The 27,161-nt window shown below is 31.6% G+C and overlaps 1 protein-coding gene across 1 annotated transcript in view; it reads left to right on the top strand.

The window, feature by feature from the left end:
- LOC136856158 (cell adhesion molecule 3-like) overlaps positions 1–26,049 on the top strand; it is a 165,496-nt gene extending 139,447 nt beyond the window's left edge. Inside the window, exons 3-6 of the mRNA XM_067133826.1 lie at positions 12,191–12,326; positions 17,341–17,474; positions 24,020–24,266; positions 25,102–26,049. Coding sequence (XP_066989927.1) covers positions 12,191–12,326; positions 17,341–17,474; positions 24,020–24,266; positions 25,102–25,217 — 633 coding nt within the window. The 3' untranslated portion in view covers positions 25,218–26,049. The remainder of the gene's footprint in view (positions 1–12,190; positions 12,327–17,340; positions 17,475–24,019; positions 24,267–25,101) is intronic.
- The last annotated feature ends 1,112 nt before the right edge of the window (positions 26,050–27,161 follow it).

Genomic DNA, 27,161 nt, shown 5'->3' with positions numbered 1-27,161 from the left:
CATAATTCAAAACAAAAATATTCTAGGTACAGAAACTCTCTCTCTCTCTCTCTCTCTCTCTCTCTCTCTCTCTCTCTCTCTCTCTCTCTCTCTCTCTCTCTCTCTCTTTATCACTAGTTAGACCTTTCCAAAATAACAATCTTAGACCAAACTCCCTAGAATACAGGAACAACAGAGAGAGAGAGAGAGAGAGAGAGACTAAATGTTGGCCAAACACGGAGCTTTCCAAATGCCAGAACATTGTCTCAGTACTGAAGCAACAATCTCTCTCTCTCTCTCTCTCTCTCTCTCTCTCTCTCTCTCTCTCTCTCTCTCTCTCTCTCTCTCTCTCTCTCCTCAAGTAACATACGAGACAGATACAAATAGCGTCTTCTTTTCCCTTCCTCCAAGGAGTCCCGCCTCCGAACTTTAGCTCAGGATCAAAATTGGATGGTATAGTCTCATGCAACAAGAGGACCCTCTTAAAATATTTACGAAGATCTCGTCTCCGTGCGTGAGATTGCAAATGGGGTGATAAAATATGGACGATAATGTCTCTATTTCAGTCGGTTTTGTCTCTTTTGGGTGTGGGAACATTCTTTGCCGTTTAGGTAATCTTTTTATATTTATTCTTTTTTTGTAAGGAGAGTTTTTGAACTGGGTAATGTTTCTCGTTCAAAGGTAAAAAACGGATAGATGTTAGATTTACATTCACCTTTTTTATTTTTGTTCGATAGTTTTGTTAAAATGTATCTGTTCTGAGCGAGTAATTTGATTTCTACCTGTTCTTTTCAAGTATATATATATATATATATATATATATATATATATATATATATATATATATATATATATATATATATATATATATATATATATATATATATATAAATATATATATATATATACATGTGTATACAAAATTCTTTTCAGAAACTTGGCTATTTCATAAAAGATTAAAAAGCTCTTAGCTTACCTAATTACTTTAAAAATTAAAAAATCAATTAAAAAAAGTTCATACTGCCTTATGCCTTCTTTATCAAATATAGTTGAATATCTTCAAGCCTTTAACCTAAAATTACTCTTTATAGAAATGTTCTCTCAAATCAGACTTTGTAGTTTAAAAATAAAAAAAAATGTAAAAACAATAAATTGTCTTATATTTGACAATAATATATAATTGTTTTCAAAACCTAAAAACTCATCTTTCTATTAATGCCATAATAGTTTCATAAATATCTATACTTTCATTTAAATTTTACTCATTAAAATTTACAAAAAAAATCTTTATGATAAAATCCAGATATATTCACTTGATGGACACAATGAAAAACAATTTTTTATGTTTTTATTTGGTGTTTTCTCAAATATTTACCTTTCCATTCACGAAAGGCCATCGAGATATTAAAAACAAATCCGAAGATCTTTTCGTGTAAGATATTTCTCTTTGGAAATTCTCTTTGACCGACAGCTTCTGAAAATATTGACCAAAAAATACTTTCATCTCAGATATTTTTCTTAATCTTCATTTTCTGAATCTAGAATTTTTTTTCAATCATCTTCTTTCAAAGGAAAAGAAAATATTTTTACTTAATATATTTTTGTGAGTATTAATTTCTGCAGTGCTGAATTTTATGCATTCTTCTGTATTCCCTATTTTTATTAAGAGATTATATCAAGAAAGAACATAGACTCTTGAATCTAACAGTACCTTCTCGGGCGTTTTCAAATTCTATTTTTCTGTGGTGCGAGAGAGAGAGAGAGAGAGAGAGAGAGAGAGAGAGAGAGAGAGAGAGAGAGAGAGAGAGAGAGAAGAATTAAATAATGCAGACGGAGATGAACAGAAAGCAATGCAAATAATGTCAGTGTACAGAGAGAGAGAGAGAGAGAGAGAGAGAGAGAGAGAGAGAGAGAGAGAGAGAGAGAGAGAGAGAGAGAGAGAAAATGCAAATGATATAAAGATTTTTTACGTGGATGGAGAGGTGTAACAGAAAACAATGCAAATAATGTTACTATCCAATTCACAAAGAGAGAGAGAGAGAGAGAGAGAGAGAGAGAGAGACGGGGGTAGAAAACAAACACAGGTTACTGGGTCACTGGCAATAAAGGAAGGCATGAAATAAAAGACTGAAAGATTGTGTGAAAAAAAAAAAATGGGGAAAAAACATGGAGATGTACTGCTGTAGAAGTCAATAAAAGTTTGGGGGAAGGGAGAATAGACAATAACTAAAAATATAAATCTAATATATATATATACATATATATATATATATATATATATATATATATATATATATATATATATATATATATATATATATATATATATATATATATATATATATATATATATATATATACATACTAATATATACATGGATATAATTGTTTCAATAATTTGCAATCACTAAATTCAAACATAATTCAATGTAATAACTTTCCTTGTGTAGAATTCAAGCTTATATTCTTTACTTCTGAAATGAATTCAAGGTGCTTTCAGCATATCATTTCAATTGAATTCAAGTCTATATATCCAATCTTTCTTTAACTGAATTCAAAAATAATATTTTTCTCTCGTTGTCAAAATCAGGTTTATGGGAGACTTCTATAAATTCAACCTTATTTCCTGAATTGCCTTTTAACTAAATTCATTTAGTTCCTAGGTCTATTTCACTTACTAAATTCAACCCCAGTCCAATGTTCCTGCCTCACAGAATTCAAACAATTGAATTTAAATGTATTTTCATAATTCAGTAAATTTTGGTTTAATTGTCATTAGGTTAAATTCATGAATATATTCACTTTCCCATTGTTCCATGAATTTTGGTTTAATTTTGGGGTTGAATTCATGCATATATTCACTTTCCCATTATTCCATGAATTTTGGTTTAATTTGGGGGGGCTGAATTCACGCATATATTCACTTTCCCATTATTCCATGAATTTTGGTTTAATTTTGGGGGGTTGAATTCATGCATATATTCACTTTCCCATTATTCCATGAATTTTGGTTTAATTTTAGGGGGGCTGAATTCATGCATATATTCACTTTCCCATTATTCCATGAAATTTGGCTTAATTTGGTTTTTGGGTTGAATTCGCTTGTACTCAGTTTCCCATTATTCCATGAATTTTGGTTTAATTTGTTTTTTTGGGTTGAATTCACTTCTTTCACATATACTTTCCTGAATTCAAAGACGTCCCTCGAGTAATATGTACGGTGAATTTTATCAAATTTGCCTTAATTCAACGGAATCTTATCACGCGAGCCTCATATAAAAGAAAGCATTAACTTCCGAGAAGCTCCCTTACGTTTCTCAATGCCTCAGAGCAAACATGTTTATAAGAGTTACGCGCGCGCACGCGCTTGCGTCAGTACATACTCCTCGCCTGTATTTACATTCTGCGTCATTATCTTTTGTCCGCAAATACGCATTCCTCTTTCAGAGTTACACAATAATTATTTTCTTTCTCTTTTTTTATTTCTTTGTTTGGTATTTTTACGTTTATTCCGGTCAAAGCCAGACAGTAATTATTTTTTTTTTTTTTTTTTTTATTTTCTTTTCGTTCTTGTCATTCTTTCTTTGTGCGTTTCTGTCCTTTGTCCTTCGTGGGTAATGTCCCCTTTTTTGGGGTCGTTTAAAACTTTCTCTCTCTCTCTCTCTCTCTCTCTCTCTCTCTCTCTCTCTCTCTCTCTCTCTCTCTCTCTCTCTCTCTCTCTCTTTATTCGTCCTTACGTCCTTGCAAGCTATTGGGTATTGGATTTTTTATGTCAGTTTTCTTATCTCTCTCTCTCTCTCTCTCTCTCTCTCTCTCTCTCTCCATCAGTATTTTACAATTCCTCCAATTTCTCTACCCTTTTCTAAGCCTTCTTTTTTATTAAAAAAAGGCCCCGACCCTCTCTCTCTCTCTCTCTCTCTCTCTCTCTCTCTCTCTCTCTCTCTCTCTCTCTCCATCAATATTTTACAATTCTTCCAATTTCTCTATCCATTTCTAAGTCTTTTCTTTTACTAAAAAAAGCCACGACCCTCTCTCTCACTCTCTCTCTCTCTCTCTCTCTCTCTCTCTCTCTCTCTCTCTCTCTCTCTCTCTCTCTCTCTCTCTCTCTCTCTCTCTCTCTCTCTCTCACTGTTTTAATATGACCTCTCCGTTCGCTTTCCTATTTTATATCAACATTTTTACTCTCTCTCTCTCTCTCTCTCTCTCTCTCTCTCTCTCTCTCTCTCTCTCTCTCTCTCTCTCTCTCTTTTTTGCAACAAATGTTTTCATTTTCTTCCAGATAGCTGGGTCCCTTTGTCCTCACGGAGATGAATAGAAGGAATTGGTCCAAAGACTTGAAAAGACTTAATTTTTCATTTGCTATTTGATCATTTTTCCCCTGTTTATCTCTTTCTGTTTCTGTATTTATTGATTCCTCTTTTCCCCTTCTTCCAAAATCCTTGGTGTTGCTTCAAGGTGAATTTCTCTTTTACGAGATTTTTTTAGTTATGTGAATATAATTGTATATATATATTTTGTATATGTATATATATATATATAGAAAGAGAGAGAGAGAGAGAGAGAGGAAAAAGAATTGACAGAAAGAATCTGGAAACATTTTATCTGTTCCATATTCTTCCCCTTTTGTGTACTTCTGACACCAGCAATTCAAAAACTGGGAGGAGAGAGAACTGAAAAATGAAAACGAATAAACTCGAACTGAATTCAGATATGTGTCAAAATTCCATAAATTCAAAACTTGAATATAGTGATCTTTTATGAAATTTATTTAGAGTCGTTTTCGCATAATGCTATTATTTTTGCAGCCAGGGAATTGAATGTGATTTATCTCTATATGATTAATTTTTTTAAATTAATATGATCAGTTAATTGAATGTTGAATTCATAGGAAGATTACTGATTTTGCAATTGAATAGTTAAATATCATTTGATGTTTACATTTTATATAGGTAAATATACATTTTTTTTTCATTTATTCAGAAATATAAAAATGATTATAAAATTGTTTTCATAGAATTATTTTTATGATAGATTTGTATTTTATTGGTTTCGTAGATAAATAACGTAATAAATAACTAACAATGGTGTCTTTATAAATCTTAATTATATAATTTCAAATTAATTATTAATTATCCTTGCTGCGAAATTAAATAATGTAATTATATATGACATATCTAATTTCAATTTGATGTTTATTAACCATCTAATCTTCACTAAGCAACTTTGATTTTTTTTAAATTACCAATGGTAGATTTTCTGTACTCAATGTCTTAATGATTATTTTATTGTATTAGCTGAAGATTTTATTTGGCATTTAAATGGCCCTTTACGCTTTAGAGATTTACTGAGAGTATAATGAAACTGCTTTTTACTCTCTCTCTCTCTCTCTCTCTCTCTCTCTCTCTCTCTCTCTCTCTGCGTCTTCCTGACGCTTTCATTCTCTCGTTACCTATCTCCCTTTCTCTTTCTGTCTCTCTTTTTGTGAGCTTGTAAGAATGGCAGCTTGATTGTTTGTTACTGCCGTCCTCTCTCTCTCTCTCTCAGTCCGTTTTTCGCAAAGCTGCAACTTGTTATAAATGTCATACCCGAGCAATACATATGACAGTCACTGTGGATTTTCCGCCATCTCTCTGCTGTCGTTGGCTCTCTCTCTCTCTCTCTCTCTCTCTCTCTCTCTCTCTCTCTCTCTGTATTATATACCGCCTCATGATGGCAGCCCTGCGTCCCTGTGTTGTTATGTTGGCAACACTGTTTTCCAAGTATTGCAAAGGAGAGGTGTCATATGTTGGTACCACTGGGTTTCATTCTATTAAATGCTTGTAGTTATACTCTATTATTAAATTGGTAGCCATGATTTTGTAATATTCAAAGGGTATGTCTCGTACCCACATACGCATTCTGTTGGCACCACTGATTTTTGTTTACTACCTGTCACGTTGGCAGCACTGAATTTTAATGCTATTAAGGTTGGCAACACTGATATTTCTGTGTACTGTAGTCCTGCCGTTGTAGTGATATTTCATTTTTTTTCCCCCACCGCGGCTCCTGGGTAAGGAATTGTAGGAATTTCGTGTTACGTTTCAAATTGTCTGCGTTCTCACAATAGACCAAAAAGCAAAAAAAAAAAAGATAGAAGAGAGAAAAACGAGAAGAAAAAGAAGGTATTGACGAATAAAAATGGCAGGAACATTTATCTGTTCTTGGTCGACAATGTTTTCCGAAAAATAGAGGTCTGGGATATTCTAATGTGTTTCGCCAGCCAGTGTTGAATTTGTTTTTATTTCTTTGTTTACGTGGAATAATATCCTGAAATTGTCTTTGTTTATAATATCTTATATTTCTTTTGAGATAAACACAAAGTTAAACCCATAGTTATTGTACATGAACTTATATACAAAATTAAAACCATATATACAAATTTTTTACAACTGTTTGTCTATAGTGTGTGAATATAATAAGATTTATTACAATTACTAAATTTTTAATGAGCAAAAGACTATCTTGTAAATTTATCTGGCTTTTTCAGTCAAGAAAAAACGTATAAACACAAAACTGTTTATACAGTGTTTGTATGTGTATGTATATGTTTGTGCCATGCCATCAGTTTAAAGCAACATAATTTCACACACTCCCAGGTGCAATGCAAATCATTTTTATAGCATTCATGTTTACCCTGTTTTAGCACAGGGCATGAACTTAACACCTGTATCTTGCGTGAGCTCATTTGTAAAAACAATAACCCTAAAACACAGCAAAGGACAATTACAAGATTTTTTATGTTACAAGGAAAATGGAAAGAAATTAGTTGCTACCTTAGGGTTGGAAAATGTTAACAAAAAATTACCCTTTTTTAGTTTTCTGTAAAAGAAAACTGTTGAGATGGATTTGTATGTTTTTCCCCACTTTTTCTGTCCGCCCTCAGATCTTAAAAACTACTGAGGCTAGAGGGCTGCAAATTGGTATGTTGATCATCCACCCTCCAGTCATCAAACATACTAAATTGCAACCCTTTAGTACCAGTAGTTTCTATTTTATTTAAGGTTAAAGTTAGCCATGATCGTACTCCTGGCACCACCATGGCGTATTTTTTACTTGTTTAAATTATGTTTATGTGTAGGTTAGTAAATAAAAAATTTAAGTAATAATTTTAAACAGAATAAAAACTATTTTTTGGCAATTAGCCTTGTCTTAAAAGATATGAACATGGGCACACAAAAAAAAATCAGTGCTGTAAACAAAAACACTACATTTAATTTTGAAGTAAATACCATGTGCAAAAAAGTTATTTTTTATGTATTTTAATATTTCCTACAATAACAAGTTCACAACATATATATTTTGAAGGAATAAAGCTAGATCACAGTTTACAGAGTTATGTGAAACAATCATGTAATATACAATAGTATTACCCTGCAATCATTAGGAATATATAATGTTCCTTTAAAAGAATGATCAAAAAGTGTTATTTGCAGAAGAATTTTGGTGCAATTCTTGTGTTGGTTATTATGCGAAAAAATAGCTTTGCAATTTTTTGTTTTTATTCTTTTTTCAGAAATAAAACAATAGAATATATATACGTCTGCTACTTATAAAAATTGTTACCAAAACTAAATAAAGTCATCAAAATAATTTTTTGTCTGCTAAATTATTTTGGGGCAATTGTCTTCGGTACATCACAAGATAATATATGTATTTTGTATTTTTCCAGGCTCATTAATACAAAAATAGAACAAAACACATAAAGACAGGAGAAAAACCCATCATTATATCTTACTAAACCATTTCCTTGCAATTCTTATGAGTACATTTCAAGATAAATCTTTTTGTTTCGTATTTTTTCTAGAACATAACCATATCAAAATACATATAAAAAGCACATTCACATTTTGCCTAGGTGTGACAATACCCGATGAAAAATATATGGAATTACGAAAAAAATCTTATTTGTCATCTAAATAAGAAATTTGAACTTTTGCCTGACGTCTAAATAAGGTAGAAATTCTTGAAAAGAAGACTGGACTGCTTCTTATTGCATGACATAAACTCGCGGTGATATGCAATTACGTTGAAAATTTAAAGATGGCTGCCGTTATTTCTCGGTGCAATGACTTGGAGAAGAAGAGGAAGAAGAAGAACGAAGAAGGGGGAGGAGGAGGAGGAGGAGAAGAAGATTAGGAAGAAGAAGGAGAGAAGTGGGATAAACTGAATACAAGACTAAGCAAAATGAAAGAAAGAATACTGGAATTATAAACTGCAAACTGGAAAGAGGAAAGGATCAAAAATTAAAGAAGAAGAAGAAGAAGAAGAAGAAGAAGAAGAAGAAGAAGAAGAAGAAGAAGAAGAAGAAGAAGAAGAAGGGGGATAAACAGAACAGACGAATAAGCAAGATAAATGAAAGGATAATTAGAAACTACAAACTGGAAAGGTATAAGAAGAAAGGATCAAAATTTAAAGAAGAAGAAGGGGAATAAGAAGAATACATGTATAAGCAAGATGAACGAAAGGATAATTAGAAACTACAAACTGAAAAGGAATAAGGGAAAAAGGACAAAATATAAAGAGAGAGAATAGCAACAAAATGGGAAGGAAATGGTAAAGGGCAGGAATAGGGATAACAAAAGATAATGCAAAATGGAGAGAGAGAAACATCAAAATCAGAATGAGAGATACAACAAAAAATTTACGTGAGAAACAACACACTTCAAGAAGTGAAACAATGGAACATACAGGGGTAATATAGAAACAAAATAAAAAGAAAGTGAAACAATGCAATACACGAAAAGAAACAACATAATAAAAAGAACAAAAATATACCAAAATCAGTGCTGAACAACAAAACCAAAAGAGCAACGAATAAAACAACAACAACAATAATAATAATAATAATAATAATAATAATAATAATAATAATAATAATAATAATAATAATAATAATAATAATAATCCTCACAACCAATACTAAAACAGCAAAACCAAAAGAACAACGAATAAAAAGAATAAAAATAAAATAAAAATAAAAAAAACAGAGTTAATAGCCCGGGTCCCTTCCGCTGATTGAAATAATTCCGAAGACAAACAAGAATCCTCGGAGCCATGAAGACGTTTGAACTTTGGGCATTACCGCCGCTAAATGGTTGGCCAGTTTGACGAAATGGGTTTTGGGGGAAAGCCAGAGAGGAACCGAGAGTAAATACTTTTATGATAATAATAATAATAATAATAATAATAATAATAATAATAATAATAATAATAATAATAATAATAATAATAATAATAGTAGTCTGGTCACTTATAATAAATTATTATTATTATTATTATTATTATTATTATTATTATTATTATTATTATTATTATTATTATATTATTATTATGTAATAATAATAATAATAATAATAATAATAATAATAATTATTAATTATATTAATAATAATAATAATAATAATAATAATAATAATAATAATAATAATAATAATAATAATAAAAAATTATAAAATTTATGAAGATTTATCATAAGTGGTCATATTATTATTATTATTATTATTATTATTATTATTATTATTATTATTATTATTATTATTATTATTATTATTATTCCCTGAAATAAGGATTGTAGAGTCAAATAAAAATTATTGATAAAACATATAAAAATTAATAATTACATAACTCCACAATAACTTAATTATTAACCCTGTGCAAACCAGCCATTCACAATCGAAGTACATTGATAGCACACCAGACCAAATATCTTAACCAAGAAAGAAATATCTTAACGAGGAGAGAGAGGCAAACACTAAGAAAATAAGATAGGAACTAAGCAACGAAAACACTGGCTTACCTGTAAGAGGAGAGAACACCTTCTACCATGAATGAAACATATCATTAATTATTGATACATCTGCCACAGAGGAAAATGTGTTTTGTTCTGTACTTGGCCAAGCAGTTGTCTGGGAAGGAATGAATGGGCTATTGTGTCTTTGTTTTTTTTTTAGTTTATCAAGTTTAGTTGTCTCTTTTTTGTGGGTGGGATTGTGAGTAGAGAAGACTGTGAAAGACTGTGAATATGTATTAAAAGAAAGCTGCTGTTTGTATTATTTTGTAAATTCATCTTTCAGTCTTACCTTAAAATGTAGGATCTAAATTTATGTATATTTTGAGAAAGTATATGATACGTTTCTTTTTTTAATAAGTCCACTTATCTGTGTTTTCAAGAGGAGTAGATTTAAAAATATATATATAGAAAAATAAAAAATATTCTTCTCTGTTTTTGCGTTTGCTATTTTTTTGTATAAAATTAAATGTGACGATTTGTAAAGTACATTTTTCTTTGCATGAGAGACATTTTAAATTAATTACAGCAAATATTAAGGAAAAAGGCCATGTTATATCTATCTTTATGAGTTCACTGATCGAAACAGGCACTCTAAAATTAAACTAACGTCTCCTTCCAACATGGCAGACGAACATGAAGAAATCAAAACGTACATTTACCCCATTCATTCCCTCATAGATATCAATACACGCCCACACCCAGCGGAGAAGCAACGTCTCTTTCCAACATGGCTGCCAAAGACTAACTACTCCAAACTCATAATCTCCTATTCACGATGGAAGGCAGTTCATTGGGAGAGAGAGAGAGAGAGAGAGAGAGAGAGAGAGAGAGAGAGAGAGAGAGAGGTCATCCATTCTCCTCGTCGAACAGGTTTCCTTCATCTCTAATTAAAATGGGAGTCGGGAAGGACGTCGTAGGATCTGATATAGAGCCTCCTGATTGGAATCCTTAATCGCCGTTCGCGGGAATTCATTTCGCCAGCGAGAGCCAATGAGATCCTTCGCCTCTGTCTTGATAATTCCAATGATAACTGGTTTATTTTAATGGGCACTCCTGCCAGCTGGGTTAATTGGGCGATTTTGTGTGTGTGTGTGTGTGTATAAATTCGATGAATACTATACTAATATAACTGTAAATTTATAAATGAATGTATTTTGTTTTTGAATGTTTAAAAATGTATGGATAAAATATAATGTTTCCCAGAAAACAAGGGCAAGGTTTAAGGTTTAAAATTTGAAAAACATATAAATATGAATTATATATTTTTCAAAAGGCTTAATATTATAAAATCTAGAACTTTTAAGAAATAAAAAAATTAAACAACACTAAAGACATATAAAACTTTAAAAAAAAGTCTTCCTTTAAAAAAAAAACTTTTATTTAATGTCTTCACCATTTCATAAATCACCATTATTCTCTTCATTTCACCTTTCTCCTTTTTCCATATTAGCAAACTTCATGTCGTATAAATTCAGCTTGATTCTCTAACAAATCTTTCACAATTCTACTTCGTTCAGTTTGAAGTTGTCTCTCCTCCTCTTGCTGAAGTTTCAATTGATATTCTTTTTTTTTATTCGAATTACTTTTATTCCTCAGTTTATCTAAGTCAGGATTTCCATTTATATTCTTCTGTGTCCAAGTTTATATTGCCATTCTTTTCTTTGAATTCAATCATTCGTTATTATGACTTTCTTTGTTCTTGTTTGATATATATATATATATATATATATATATATATATATATATATATATATATATATATATATATATATATATATATATATATATATATATAAATATATATTTAAATAAATACTTTAAATTTAATATATATATTTATATCTAATATCAAATTTAAATATATATTTTATCAGTTTTCTTCTTTTAGGGCCGTCTGTGCACCTCACGTGGTGCACTGTAGGCATTACTGAAAAGTATTTGCAGGTCCCTTCGGATCTCTTTGTCAGGCTGTCTAACCACTCTAACTTTATCCCTGAATGGCCGAAAGAAATCAAAATTTGAACACAAATTAAAATCTCAAATTTGGAAAATAAATTCATAAATAACTTCAGACTCACCAGTGCTTCTAATTTAAAACTCAGTTATTAAATATAAATTCAAAAATTCTTCTAAATTCACCAGCACTTAACCTGAGAGCTTAAATTCCGTGAAGTGAAAATTTTAACCCAAATTCAAAAACCAAAAAACTAAAAATAAACTCAAACTTTCCTCTAAATTCACCAGTACTTAGTTGGACATCCTAAACCTCACAAAATCACCATCCCAACGCAAATTCAAAAAACCCCAAATTTAAAAACTAAACTCGAGCAATCTTGAAACTCACTTTCTCTCACCTTCTTCTTCTTCTTCTTCATCTTGCAGAAAGAGCAGTCGACGGGAGAGACAGTCGTCTTGAAGAACGTGGGGTTAAACACCAGCGGAAGGTACAAATGTGAGGTCATCTCAGATGCCCCGGAATTCCACACAGCCGACAAGAGTGCGGGAATGATGGTTGTAGGTAAGGAAGAGGTGGAATTGTTGTCGTGGAATTCAGTGGTATATATATGTAGGGTATTGTGTGGTTAGGTTAGTTTGTGTTATATATATATATATATATATATATATATATATATATATATATATATATATATTCTATATATTGTTTGAAATTTCTTGTTATATATAAATATATATATTATATATATATATATATATATATATATATATATATATATATATATATATATATATATATATATATATATATATATAATATATATATAATCTTCAACCACACGACCAAACATCAACACAGAAAACTAAACACACAAGAGAATTAAGCTAGAGAAAAAAATAAAAAAGCAAAATGAAACCATTTTCCCCCAAAAACCAAAAAACCAAGTGGAACCATTTCCCCCAAAAAAACCAAGAAACCAAGTGGAACCTTTTTCCCCCAAGAAACCAACAGGACTTAAGTGCACCTGGTGTTACTCAAACTTGGAGAACGACGAAGAATTAGCACAAATATGGAGGAAGGTTTTTCCCCGTCCCCGCAAAGATTACGAGACGCCTGGAAATGCTAATCCTGTTTTGTGAATTGTAGGTCAGGGGGCAAGAGCTTGGAGACAGGCTGACTGACAGACGAGTAGACATACTGACAGACAGAGAGACAGGAGTCTTTAGTTTTTTTTTAGTTGTTGTTATGTTTTGGGAAAATTTCATTTAGAGACTTGGAATGGGAATTTTCAGTTTCTTAGAATCCATTCCCAGATTTGATAGAAAGAAATAGACACATGAATTTCTTGTTATTGTTGTGTTTTAAGAAAATTTCATTTAGAGACTTGGAATGGGAATATTCCTTCTCTTGGAATGCTTAATGCTATTTATAATAAATATCATTTTATTAGGTGAAGCTGAACTGAAACATTTCCGAAAGCATTTATATATATATATATATATATTATATATATATATATATATATATATATATATATATATATATATATATATATATATATATATATATATATATATATATATATATATATATATAACAACAACTAGATGAATTTATTTGTTATGTAACAGAGAATATAACTCAACAATGATTGTAATATTCATATATTTTGATGTGCAGGTAACTAGGCAAAATATAAGAGAATTATGAGAGAGAGAGAGAGAGAGAGAGAGAGAGAGAGAGAGAAATTCACACCCAGCTTACTCAAACTCCCACTGACAGGCGAAGCGGAAAAACCCCCACAGTCAAAAAATCATTTGTCATCAACACTTCGAAATGTCAGGAACTAGGTCAGGCAAAAATGATGGAAACATATGTATACCCAGTGCGTGCGGAGGAAGACAGAGAGAGAGAGAGAGAGAGAGAGAGAGAGAGAGAGAGAGAGAGATAGGAAAGCAAAGGAACTGTTGGGCTAAAAGTATGACTCATGCGTGTAAGCATGAACCTTATATATATATATATATATATATATATATATATATATATATATATATATATATATATAGAGAGAGAGAGAGAGAGAGAGAGAGAGAGAGAGAGAGAGAGAGAGAGAGAGAGAGAGAGAGAGAGAGAGAGAGAGAGAGAGAGAGAGAGAGAGAGTTTTGTACTTAGAATTATTTTGTAGAATTAAAAAAATATTACCATTTTCTTCATCATCTAGGCATAATCACTTATGACTAACACGCCAACGAGGCAACGCCCACGCCCACGTAGGCCCATTGTCATCATACAAACGCCCATATGGATCACACCACCCACCCAAAAACATCCCCCAACGCCCATTTCTTCGTATATCATTCTGGCTAGCTCTCGCTCAGTCAAGCCCACCTACGCCCTTCATCTGAAGCCTATTATTCGCATGTCATTGTGGTGCTCTCTCTCTCTCTCTCTCTCTCTCTCTCTCTCTCTCTCTCTCTCTCTCTCTCTGTCGTTACTTGTGGAAGAACTCTATTCAAGATCAGAGAATGATGAGGTCTTCAGTTGAAAGGTTTCGAGAAGGAAGCAAGTTTTAATGATCCTCGTCTCTTTCTCTCTCTCTCTCTCTCTCTCTCTCTCTCTCTCTCTCTCTCTCTCTCTCTCTCTCTCTAGTCTGTTTTGCCTTTTGACAAGTGGAGGAACTGTTGCTTATGTTTGTTGTTGCTTTTTTCCTTCTTCTTCTTCTTCTTCTTCTTCTTCTTCTTCTTCTTCTTCTTCTTCTTCTTCTTCTTCTTCTTCTTCATTATTATTATTATTATTATTACTTGGTAATGTAACTGCCAATACCATTCGTAATCAATATCAAAACAATTATTATCATTGCTGCAACTACTACCAGTCCTTCAGTTGTCCAGTAATAATAATAATAATAATAATAATAATAATAATAATAATAATAATAATAATAATAATAATAATAATAATAATAATAATAATATAGTGTCCTTCTGTTAAAAATACTTGAAAATTTAAAGTGTCTTAACTACATCACCAAAATTAAAAGAATAGTAAAACAGTGTAAAATGTTCCCCACCCCAAAAAAGTAAAGAAAAATATTACATTACTTCAAAAATCACAAATATCTTTTGAAAAATGGCTTTGAAAACTCACAGGATAACAATTAACAGACATGAATTGAAAAACGCTTACAAACAGGAATTATTTGCGGGAAATGTTTGCTATGCTTTTATATATACTGTATATATATGTATGAATATATTCGATGAAGAGCAGAGTGCATGAGAAATGATTTATGAAAAATGTCCGCTTGCAATGCTTGTATGATTATATTTCTATGAATAAGACCTTTCACTCCCTTCCCACACACACACACACACACACACACACACACACACACACACATATATATATATATATATATATATATATATATATATATATATATATATATATATATATATATATATATATATATATATATATACAGGCTATTTATTGTTTCCCCTTACTTTTGAAATGTCTGAGCAAAAAATCAAAGTAGTATTTTTTATTGCTATTAACTTAGAAAATAAATAAGTGAAAAATATATATATAAAATTACTTCTAAAACATCCATTTGTAAAGCAATACTTTAAACCAAAAATTGAAAAAAATAAAATTGCAAGTATATATACATCAACATGACTTCCATTATTCATGTCATTATCATTATCAAATAACAATTACCAAATAACAATCATAACTCAAACCAAACACCACGATTAACAAAACAGCTCTATCATCCCCTGTTAAAAGGATTCCCTCCCAAAAGCCTCCTGTTGCAAATATGAGTCACAATTCCTTTGAAAAAAAAAAGTCCTGAAGTATCTTTATCCTACAAAAACCCTTTGAAGTTCCCACTTTGCTATCCAGTGCCCAGCCTTTTGTTAAGCATCAGTGACCCAAATTCTGTCTTTGTGATGTCATTTTATTTTGATCCTTTTGTTGGTTGGTGGGAGGGGGTTCAGTAAGTCCAGTTAAGTGGTTTAGGGGGAGGGGAGAGGGGGAGGGGTAGATAATGTAATTCCTGAATGTAATTCATGACAATTTTGGGGAGTAATGTTATTGTTTTTAGAATGACTTTGGGTTTGTTGGAATAGAATGTCGAGTTTAGCAGGATTAAAATGGGTGTTGTGATAATAATAATAATAATAATAATAATAATAATAATAATAATAATAATAATAATAATAATAATAATAATAATAATAATAATAATAATAATAATAATAATTTTAAAACCTGATTATTAGAGTTACAAAAATTTGATGTTAAATTTTAATTTTTCAAAACAGCAAAATAGGATTCTCACCTGTACAAGTGATAAAACAATTTCAAAAGAACTAATAACATCCAAGGATTTCAAAAAGATTGAGCAAAACCTGAAAAAGAAATGTAAGTTAATAAAGACTTACATTATTAGAATAGTAATCTTGTAAGAAAGGTTTTTTCTTCTGATTACAAAAGCCTCTTCAGAGATTAACTAGAGCAAAAGTGAGCTTTTGTAATCTCAGGAATAGGAATGAGGAAATATTATTGGTTTTCAGTACGAAAAAGATTGAATAACTTTCTTGTTTTTTGCTACAAAATAGAACTGCGTTATTTGACTGATCGTATTTCATTTTCTTTTTATTTCAGAAACAAAAAATAAATATTTAAAAAATGCTTTTTTTAATATTTGTTTATTTTGAGAGAAATTTACGCAAAATCTTTCGATTCTAAAAAAAGTGCCAAAGCGAAAATAATAATAAAAATAAAGAAAATATACAACTTTATTCTTATGAAATAGAACACTCGAAAATAAATTTCAGGAACATAAACGAACTTCGAGCTCTGAAAGACCTGAATATTGAATTCTGAATTACAAAAATAGTCAATATCAAAAGCAACCTTTTCATGATTATGCAAATCATAAAAAAAAGTCTTCCATTGTCTCGATGAATATTGTCCTGATATTACCTCTTTCTATTCACATAATGTGAAATAGTTCTTGTCAAGGTAATGAGGCAATATCTGTAATATTTAATATTTCCTTTTTACTTAGTTTTTTTGTGTTTGCTTAGCTTCTTGTTCCTTGTACAATCAGATATATTGTCGAGTGTTTCTACTTAATGCATTTTACAATTACTTGTTAAAAATTCTATATTATTATTATTATTATTATTATTATTATTATTATTATTATTATTATTATTATTTTGTAGTATACATGTGGATAGTTGAACTAACACCTATTAAATTATCTATTATTATTATTTATATATATATATATATATATATTGAATAATATATATTGCAAATTATATATCTACAATCATATATATATATATATATATATATATATATATATATATATATATATATATATATATATATATATATATATATATATATACTGTATATACACTAACATGGAAAAGTTCATATAACTGCAAATAACAATCATATAAAAACAATACGTATCATTCACCTAAGCATAGTTAAGACCCTAAATTTAAACAGTTATTTAACTAATTATTTTCTTTGTCTTCCTCCCCAGTGGTACCTGAGGAGAAACCCCTTATCCACGGAACCCAGCACGAGTACCACATAGGTGACCTGGCAAAGCTGACCTGTACCTCGGCCAGGTCACTTCCTCCTGCCCAGTTGACCTGGCAGATTAATGGGCAACAGGTAAGGGTGGTTACCTGAAGTTTAGTTTTTTGTAGGTAATTGAGGTTTTATTTAAGACAATTGTGGAGTGAAATTTTCAGATGTTTTGTAGTTCATGTTTTTATTGTAAGTGATTGTTTATTGTTTTTTAGACGGTTGTAGTTTGATATATTGTTATAACTTTTAATATATTTTGAATTGTCTTTATTTAAATAGTTTTGTATCTCTCAAAGTTCCCATAGATGAGCTACTTTACTTAATTTTTAAAATTCAAAGATTTTATGATTTGGGCCACTTTTGGACAGAACAATACATTCCAATTGGCTGGGCCAAATCCAGAGGTCTTCACCAGACTTGTTAAAAATTTAGTCACTTAAGTGTCACTTACAGGTTGTTACAATACAAAGGCATGTGCTGGTATAAGGCCAACTAAATCCGAGAAAAATAACAATCCTCTCAAAGAGAGTTATGTAGTTTTACATTTTAATTTTCTTGATGTGCAGATGAAATTTTATTACAGAAAATATCATGAAATTATTTGAGATAGATAAAAGTTATTTATAAAAAAAACTTATTTTGTAATGTTGATTAAAATGCCTACAAAGTTTTGAGATGAAACATCATTAATAAACAAAATCAAATTTATCTCATTCAGATACTCATAAAATTCTAATCTGGTCTTATTTACATGATGACAATTTCAGTCCACTTTCATTATACATTTCTCGTTCCTCGTTCCTCGTTTTCTCCAACACAGCACTCACTGGAAACAGCCAGTTTACGAGGGCAAAATATTTTGTTTTTAAATACGTCTCTTCTGCCATCAAAATTGCAGAGAGCTCAACTTGCAGAATTTAAATCATCTTTCCATTTCCTCATACAATAAATATGCCAAGCACAGATGTCTTTATTTGACGATACCGTTATAAAAGATATATATATATATATATATATATATATATATATATATATATATATATATATATATATATATAAAACACTCAACATCATTCCTTCTTGCAAGCGCGCCTGCAGTCTGCAAGCATAGGAATATGCGGACTTTCACTTTTCTGCTGTTTTAAATGTTTCTCTTCGCTTGCGAATGTGTCATCAGCATCGCCTGGGGGTCTTAAAAGTCTAAATATTTCTTGGGTATTTTTCCTGTCCTTAAACTTTATGGGATTAAGAGGCTACGGACAGACAGACAGACAGATATGTAAAATGTTCGTGTATCAAAGAGAGAGAGAGAGAGAGAGAGAGAGAGAGAGAGAGAGAGAGGTTTTATGTTTCAATGGCTAAATTAAATGCAATAATTGCATATAATATATATATATATATATATATATATATATATATATATATATATATATATATATATATATATATATATATATATATTAATCTTGTCTCCTCTACATTACCCATAAAAAGATTTTTTCATAATAAAACTAAACAAAACAGAATAAAAATCTTGAGAAAAACAGGAAATGAAAAACTAAAAAAAAAAAATTTTAAGAAAACATTAATAAAAAATAATAATTAAAAAGCAAATCCAATCATTTGACAAACTAAAAAACCCACAATTAAAACCACAAAAAAATGCATTAAGAAAACCTATATGCAAAAACAATCAAGAAAACATTAACAAAAACAACATAGACTACCTGAACTCAGTTATCCTAATACCCTTGCCAATTCACAGTAAAACAATTGAACACTCCCCGGTCTTATTCATTAATGCCTTATAATATTCATTAGTATCAATTCCATTAGCGCATATAATTCTATCAGCTCGTCGTGTCAGTCCGAAATTCTCGAACAATTGGGGGACGAATTGCCAAACTGGACCTGTGACCTCTGAGTACTTATCGCGTTTCGGGGTATTCACTCAGCAATTAATTCGTCATTATTGGGTTTGACATCAATTGCTGTAAGGAGAAACCTCCATTAATCAAATGAAGTGGGTGTGGATGACTGGCTCTCTCTCTCTCTCTCTCTCTCTCTCTCTCTCTCTCTCTCTCTCTCTCGCTGCCTGGGCTGGAAAATGAAATAAGTATTCGAGGTACTGACGTCATGGAAATTTTTTTTATATTTATAAATGATTTTTTTTTTCACTCTTTATGCTTTCAAGGAGTGTAAAGATGAAACTGGCAAACTGTAGGCAGAATTTCATTTCTAGAATCGGATGGAAATTGTTTTGCTATTTTTAGATAATTTCTCTCTCCGTTTCTGCACCCAAGGAGTTTAAGAGGAAAGCGTGGCTCACTGTAGGCAGAATTCCATTCCTAGAGTCCTGTTTTGGTGTCAGCTTGGCTCTTGGTGTCGTGAAAATTAAATCATTCTTGTATTTTTTTCACCAGTTTAGGTTACTTCTACCGTAGTGGCCAACTGACGGAATTTATAATGGTTATTAATAATAATAATAATAATAATAATAATAATAATAATAATAATAATAATAATAATAATAATAATAATAATAAATTAACCTTTTTTTCCATTCACCCACCAAAAATTATTAAAACTGTGTTATCAGATATTCATTCAAAGTTATAACAGGATAAGCATTTTATATTCGTTTATAAAATCCGTAAAACTTTATGAGAAATGGAAAGATATAAAATACACTATAAAGTAATCTCTCTCTCTCTCTCTCTCTCTCTCTCTCTCTCTCTCTCTCTCTCTCTCTCTCTCTCTGTGAACATGGCGTGAGAACTTGATGCCTCTCATTTGACGTCCAAGGTAATTACGTTAGCCTTAAAAACTCGTCCAGTTTTGTTTAGAACTGAGTTGTTTAGTGGTAAGCTGTATAAAACAAGTGGCAAACATGTTGGAAACATTTTTGTGTTTTGTTTTTGTTTAACCGGAACTTCAGCAGCAATTCTGTATACCCTCAGGATTTGCTGTGTGTATACACAGGCATACACACACACACACACACATATATATATATATATATATATATATATATATATATATATATATATATATATATATATATATATATATATATATATAAGGTCTCCTAAAAATATATATATTCTTTTCTACTTCCATTTACATAAACAAATTCTAACTAATAATACTCTACCACTCTACAGCTGCATCCTTCTGAGTTACACAATTCATTCTACAAACAAATAATTCAAAATCCAGTTGTATACAGAAATTTCAGAATTCAGTAAAAGAGAAAATATGTATATGCACCGTTTTAAAGATAGATTTGACGCGGTGCCGACATGAAAAAGCAATCTAAGTTAAAACTGGTGAAATTGTCTGTCTCTTGCTTTATGTATTGACATTCAGAGAGAGAGAGAGAGAGAGAGAGAGAGAGAGAGAGAGAGAGAGAGAGAGAGAGAGAGAGAGAGAGAGAGTTGAATGTAACTGACAAAAAATACACAATGAGAGATAGTAAATATGGAAATATTGTATGAAACAAAAAGTTTAACTTCAATAGAGAGAGAGAGAGAGAGAGAGAGAGAGAGAGAGAGAGAGAGAGAGAGAGAGAGAGAGAGAGAGAGAGAGATAAAACTCCCATCACCATAACACAAGGACAGTTTTCCCACCTTGTATAGCCAATTAGAGGCAATACTTATCATTTCATTTACATAATCACCTAACTTTATCATTCAGATGCTCGTGAGAGTCGAAAAGACATTCTCCAGCCTATTTCTTCTTCTTCTTCTTCCAACCTGCTTCTTTCCCATTCGTATGGGGTAAGCACGATGCCTTCTTTTGAAGGACTTAGATTTGGCTTTGGGGTAGACTTTGTAGATGACGCTTCTCTCATTATATTTTCTTAACATTGTTGAGATTTCACAATTTTTTTCTCTCTTAAATAATGAGGGAAAATTTCATGACGATAGTGTGTTTAAAATCATGAGAGTATAATGTGTATTATAATTATGAAGGCGTTATGGAAATAAGCCATTTTTAATTTTAACGGTATTAATAATTATAATGAATATTCAGCTCAATATGCCTAAGTTTATGATAAAAATTGGTTGATAAATTATTTATAATAATGAAAATAGTTATGATAATAAAATACCATTTTTCAAACGTTCTGAAAAATGGGTAATATTTTTGGATATAATATCAGATAATTTCTTGAAAAATAAACCATTAATAATATATTATAATCAATTACATGATATAAAAACACTCATAAAAAACCCTGCCTAAAGAAATTATTCAACATAATAAAACAGTAAAATCCTAATAAAAAGAAAATAATTAAAAAATGCGCCGGAGTTTCTTCGGCGCAATCGAGTTTCCTGTACACCCGCTACAGCGCATAATCAAGGCCACCGAAAATAGATGTATCTTTCGGTGGTCTCGGTATAATGGTCCATGCGTAGCGGTCTATGAAAGTTTAATCACGGAACGGTGGTGGCCTGTCCTATATCGTTGCCAGAAGCACGAATATGGCTAGCTTTAACTTTATATAAAATAAAAACTACTGAGGCTAAATGGCTGCAATTTGGTATGTTTGATGACTGGAGGGTGGATGATCAACATGCCAATTTGCAGCCCTCTAGCCTCAGTAGTTTTCAAGATCTGAGGGCGGACAGAAAAAGGTGCTGACAGAAAAATTGCAGACAGAATAAAGTGCGGACGGACAGACAAAGCCTGCACAATAGTTTTCTTCTACGGAAACTGATAAAAAGCATTCAATATGAAACACTTCTAACCAATAAAACCTTCTTCTTCCGTCTTGCCTCCAATCAGCCCAATGAAAAGCTAATTGTGCCGGGGACTCGGAATCGCCATTAAGTCATCCGCTCGTTTGTTGCCGGCCTCGTTAGCCGGCAGTTGGACATTGTTACGAACTGAATGGCGAGTAATTACCGTAATTTTTTCTATTCCCCGGTTGCAATTTCTATTAAAGATTCGTTTTGTAAAGGGGAAATAGAAGTCTGTTTGTAACTGAACGCTGGAGGGATGATTTTATTGCTATAGCTGAAGATATTGCTTGATATCAGGTGTTAGATTAACGGGAAAAGTTATGTGGATCAGAATTGTAATTGGAAGGTGAAATTGTGTATCTAATACACACACACACACATATATATATAAATGGTGTGTGTGTGTTTGTGTATAAATTTAGTATGCACTGGACACAGAATTTTCAAACCCAAAAAATATATACACACAAACGTCAGTGGTTGATTGCTAGGGATGAAATTCTACACATTTCCCCTGATTGGAGGCCTACCCTTGAATCTGAATTCCTTTTCCTTTTATTTTTTGCTACTTTATATATATATATATATATATATATATATATATATATATATATATATATATATATATATATATATATATATATATATATATATATAATTTATATATATATATATATATATATATATATATATATAATTTTCCTTTTAGATAATCTAATATATTTGCTTGAACCCTAACCCATTTCTCACATACACAAACGTACCTGCAAGCACACGCGCGCGCAAGCAATGCGCATATGCTTGCGTGCGCAAAGTAAGTAAAGAAGAAAAACTTATTATCTGATTTTAACCACCATTATTCTCCATCAAAAAGTCAAAATAAAAGAGAAAACAAAAAGGTTTATTCGAAGAAGAGAATACACTCTCCACACATATATCTTTTTCTCTATCATTTCGCGTGCTGTGCCCACCACCTAAAAAAGAATTGTCTAGAGAGAGAGAGAGAGAGAGAGAGAGAGAGAGAGAGAGAGAGAGACAGATTCCCCACCTCGCCTCCCGGCATCCATTTTTCCCACTGGCGGTTTCACCCTGACCGACCAAAACCAGGCTAAAAAAGAATTACTCTTTTTTTTTTCTTTACCTCTTCAAATCTAATAACTCATTCCCTCTCCTTACTCCCTCGTCGAGGTCGCGTCTGGGTTCGTGTCATTGCCGGGAGGTTATAAACCTAGAGGATGTAAAGGCTCTCAGGGATATATAACCCCGGCAATCGCATTTAAACGCCGCTTCTCCAAAACTTGATTAAGATTCCCAGGTACACACAACTCACCTGAACAGCTGACGCGGAAGAGTCGAGTGGCGCAATGAGATAAAAGGGTTTTTATTTTATTCGTTGTGGTTTTTGAGAGGAAGGGTTTTCTGTGGTGGGAGATTTTGTGGTATATATATATATATATATATATATATATATATATATATATATATATATATATATATATATATATATATATATATATATATATATATATATATATATATATATATATATATATATATATATATATATATGAATAATAAAATTAAATTATACACAAATATAGATAAAAGGATTACAAAGATACCTCGGTAAGTGAACAAAAGATGATTAAAAAATATAGAAGAAAAGGACGAAAATATCTCTAACAAAGACATACAAACTGAAAATAAACATAGGAAAAGTTAATTAGGACACCAGATACTAAGCTTCCTTGTCAAACCCTCGAAAACTGTTAGGAAATCCCGAACTCGAGAGTCAAAAGCCCCAGTCTTATCCCCGGGTTCGAAACCACGCCCCAAAACTAACACCCAATCTTCCCGTTCTTCTTCTTCTTCCTCCAGGCCCCTCCAGAATACCTGCTGAGCCTCCCAACAGTTTCCTTCCCCGACGGCCTCGCGCAGACCAAACTTCAGCTGAAGTTCCTGGTAACGAGGTCCCACTTCAAACATGGCGAGATGACACTCCGGTGCTCCGCAAGGATCTCGACTTTGTACTACAAGACTCAGCAACACAGCGTCGATGGCCAGTTCACCTACAACGTCCCCGTCATGGAATCCAGGGACATCTCGGCGCTTTCCAGCGACAAAGGTCAGTCATTTTCCCGGGACAAATGTCAGTGGTCAGTCCAGGTTGTAGGGGAAAGGTTCCAGTCCAGATAAGGGGAGGAAGGTAGAGCTTTCCAGAGACATATGTCAGTCCAGGTTGTAGGGGAAAGGTTCCAGGTTCCAGTCCAGGTAAAGGGAAGAAAGTAGAATGTTCTGGACAAAGGCCAGTTGGCAGTCCAGGTTGTTGGGAAAAGGTTCCAGGTTCCAGTCCAGGTAAAGGGAAGAAGGTAGAACGTTCTGGACAAAGGTCAGTGGTCAGTCCAGGTTGTTGAGGAAAGTTTCCAGGTTCCAGTCCAGACAAGGGGAAGAAGGTAGATCCTTCCAGCGACACAGGTCAGTTCAGGTTGTAGGGGAAAGGTTCCAGGTTCCAGTCCAGATAAGGGGAAGAAGGTAGAGCCTTCCAGCGACACAGGTCAGTCCAGGTTGTAGGGGAAAGGTTCCAGATTCCAGGTTCCAGCTCAGATAAAGGGAAGAAGGTAGGGAGTTCTTTCTGGGACTTTTTTGGGGGGATGATACGGTTCTCTTGGTGAGATTTTCAAGCTACTGCAAGGCTGTGGGATTCTCTTTCAGCTTCTGTATGTCCCCAGTCCTATAATATTCCTTTTCTTGTAAAGACTGAAGGGCGTATAGCTTCTTCCACTGAATTTACATCACTTTACAAAAGAATATATTGGTGAAATGGATCTAGTCTCTCTCTCTCTCTCTCTCTCTCTCTCTCTCTCTCTCTCTCTCTCTCTCTCTCTCTCTCTCTCTCTTGCTGCCCAAACCAATAAACACTAAAAAATGTCTTCATTAACCAACGACTCCTTCTATTCCAGGGATGCCTCCATCCTCAGGCCAATTGCCTCAACCCCACTTCGTGACTCTCCTCCTATCCCTCACGATCACGGCCATCGTGAGTCACAGGCTGAGTCATTTCTCGAGTCAAAGCTGACTCGGTTTGGAGGACGTCCTCGAGTCAGCGGAGTGTGACTTTTGAAATGTTTGTTGATGTTGTCTTAATTCCTTTGTTGTGTCTTCTGGGAATCATGTTGGGTTTTTGTTGTGGAGGTTTTGAAGTGGTGAATTTTACAGGAGCTATTTACAAGAGAACTAAGTAATTTTACAGACATAATTTACAGAAGAATCAATTAATTATACAGAAAAGGTTTACATAATTTTACAGAAATGGTTTACAGAGTTATAAGAATGAAAAAGAATGTGGATTGTACAGAAGAATCAATTAATTATACAGACACGGTTTACAGAATTGTAAGACTGAAAAATGAACGTGGAATTAAAAATTGAAGTGGAACATTTTTAAATAGACATTTAATGAAAGAAAAGGCTGAAAAATAAGATTGTGGATTAAAAAATAAAGTGAAACTTTATAAATAGAAACTTCATGAAAGGAAAGAGAGAAAATATAAAATGAAAGCAGAAATTTAAAATGGAAATAAAGAAGGGAATAAAATAGACACTAATTGAGAAAAAGAATAATACATTGAGAAACTAAGGAAATGGAAATAAAAAAGTATAGAAAATAAAAAAGAAAAGTTATTATAAAAGAAACAACACATGTGTAATATAGTGACTTATTTCTAGTGATGAAATGTATAGAAGCTAAAACGAACTTGTTTTCGTGAATAAAATTTATATTGAAAAGAGATATAAGACTTTTCACAGCAGAAAAATAGAGATTTCCAACTCCTTAATGGAAAAAAAAGTACACATTATGTAGAAGTGTGAACATAGAATCGTGTCCTAAATCTACAAAAAAAATATAACTAACAAAAAAACAATAATGAGTGATTTCTCAAATCTGAGGATCATGAACGCATACCAAAGAGAATGAACACTATTTTTGAAAATAAAAGAAAAACTTCCTGTTAATTCCTGTATTCGACTTTCTTCGTGTATTTACCAGAATGTTGTGTATTTTAAACTCACGTGTACATAAACACTCCATCTCTCTCTGGCTCTTCTCAGCTGGGTAAATTTGAATGAAAAATAATGATGTGAATTTTAAACTATCACTGAAGAATAGCTATTGATATTCATCTTCTTTAAATAGACATTCCTTGTGTTTATTTATTTGTTTGTTTGCGTGAGGCTAAATATGAATAATTATGAGGGGAAAATATGATTAAATTTTTTTTGTAGACACAGATGAAAGGAAATTAAATAAATATAAAAATAAAAGATAAAAGTCTTTGTATTTTGGAATTTGAATCAACTGAAGAAAAAGGAAAAATAAGTAGTAATCACAGATTAATAATTTTTAGATGTACTCATACGAATAATGATAATCATAAATTATTATTTGTATGAGTTTATCTAAAAATTATTAATATTTGATTACTACTTATTTTTCTCTCTCTCAGTCAATTCAAATTCCAAACCACAAAGATATTTATCTTCTATTTTCAGTTGAGGCTTTTAACCTCTAATTTACAAATTTTCTGATTCTTCAATGGCTTTTAATTCATCTTCATTTTTATTAATTTAATCATTGTATAGACATTCCATTCACATTGTTTTCTGAGGTATTTAAACAATTTTTTTTTATGATACCACAGGCATGGCAAAATCTGTGAGGATAAAGTTGGAAGGTCAGTTTTCAATAAATGATTTATAGCTCAGATTTAGATCCGATTTTATGTGATAAATGTAGATTGATATATATATATATATATATATATATATATATATATATATATATATATATATATATATATATATATATATATATATATATATATATATATATATATATATATATTATATTTAATAAATTGTAATTTTATTACAGTCAGTCAACCACAATAACAAACATGTGTATGTATATATATGAGTTTGCACATTACACACACACACAGTAATTCATTACGCCGCCCCC

The sequence above is a fragment of the Macrobrachium rosenbergii genome, chromosome 34 (genome assembly GCF_040412425.1).
Source record: "Macrobrachium rosenbergii isolate ZJJX-2024 chromosome 34, ASM4041242v1, whole genome shotgun sequence".
NCBI classification, from domain to species: domain Eukaryota; kingdom Metazoa; phylum Arthropoda; class Malacostraca; order Decapoda; family Palaemonidae; genus Macrobrachium; species Macrobrachium rosenbergii.
Note: the sequence above shows the minus strand (reverse complement) of the source record. Positions and strands in the feature narration are given on the sequence as shown.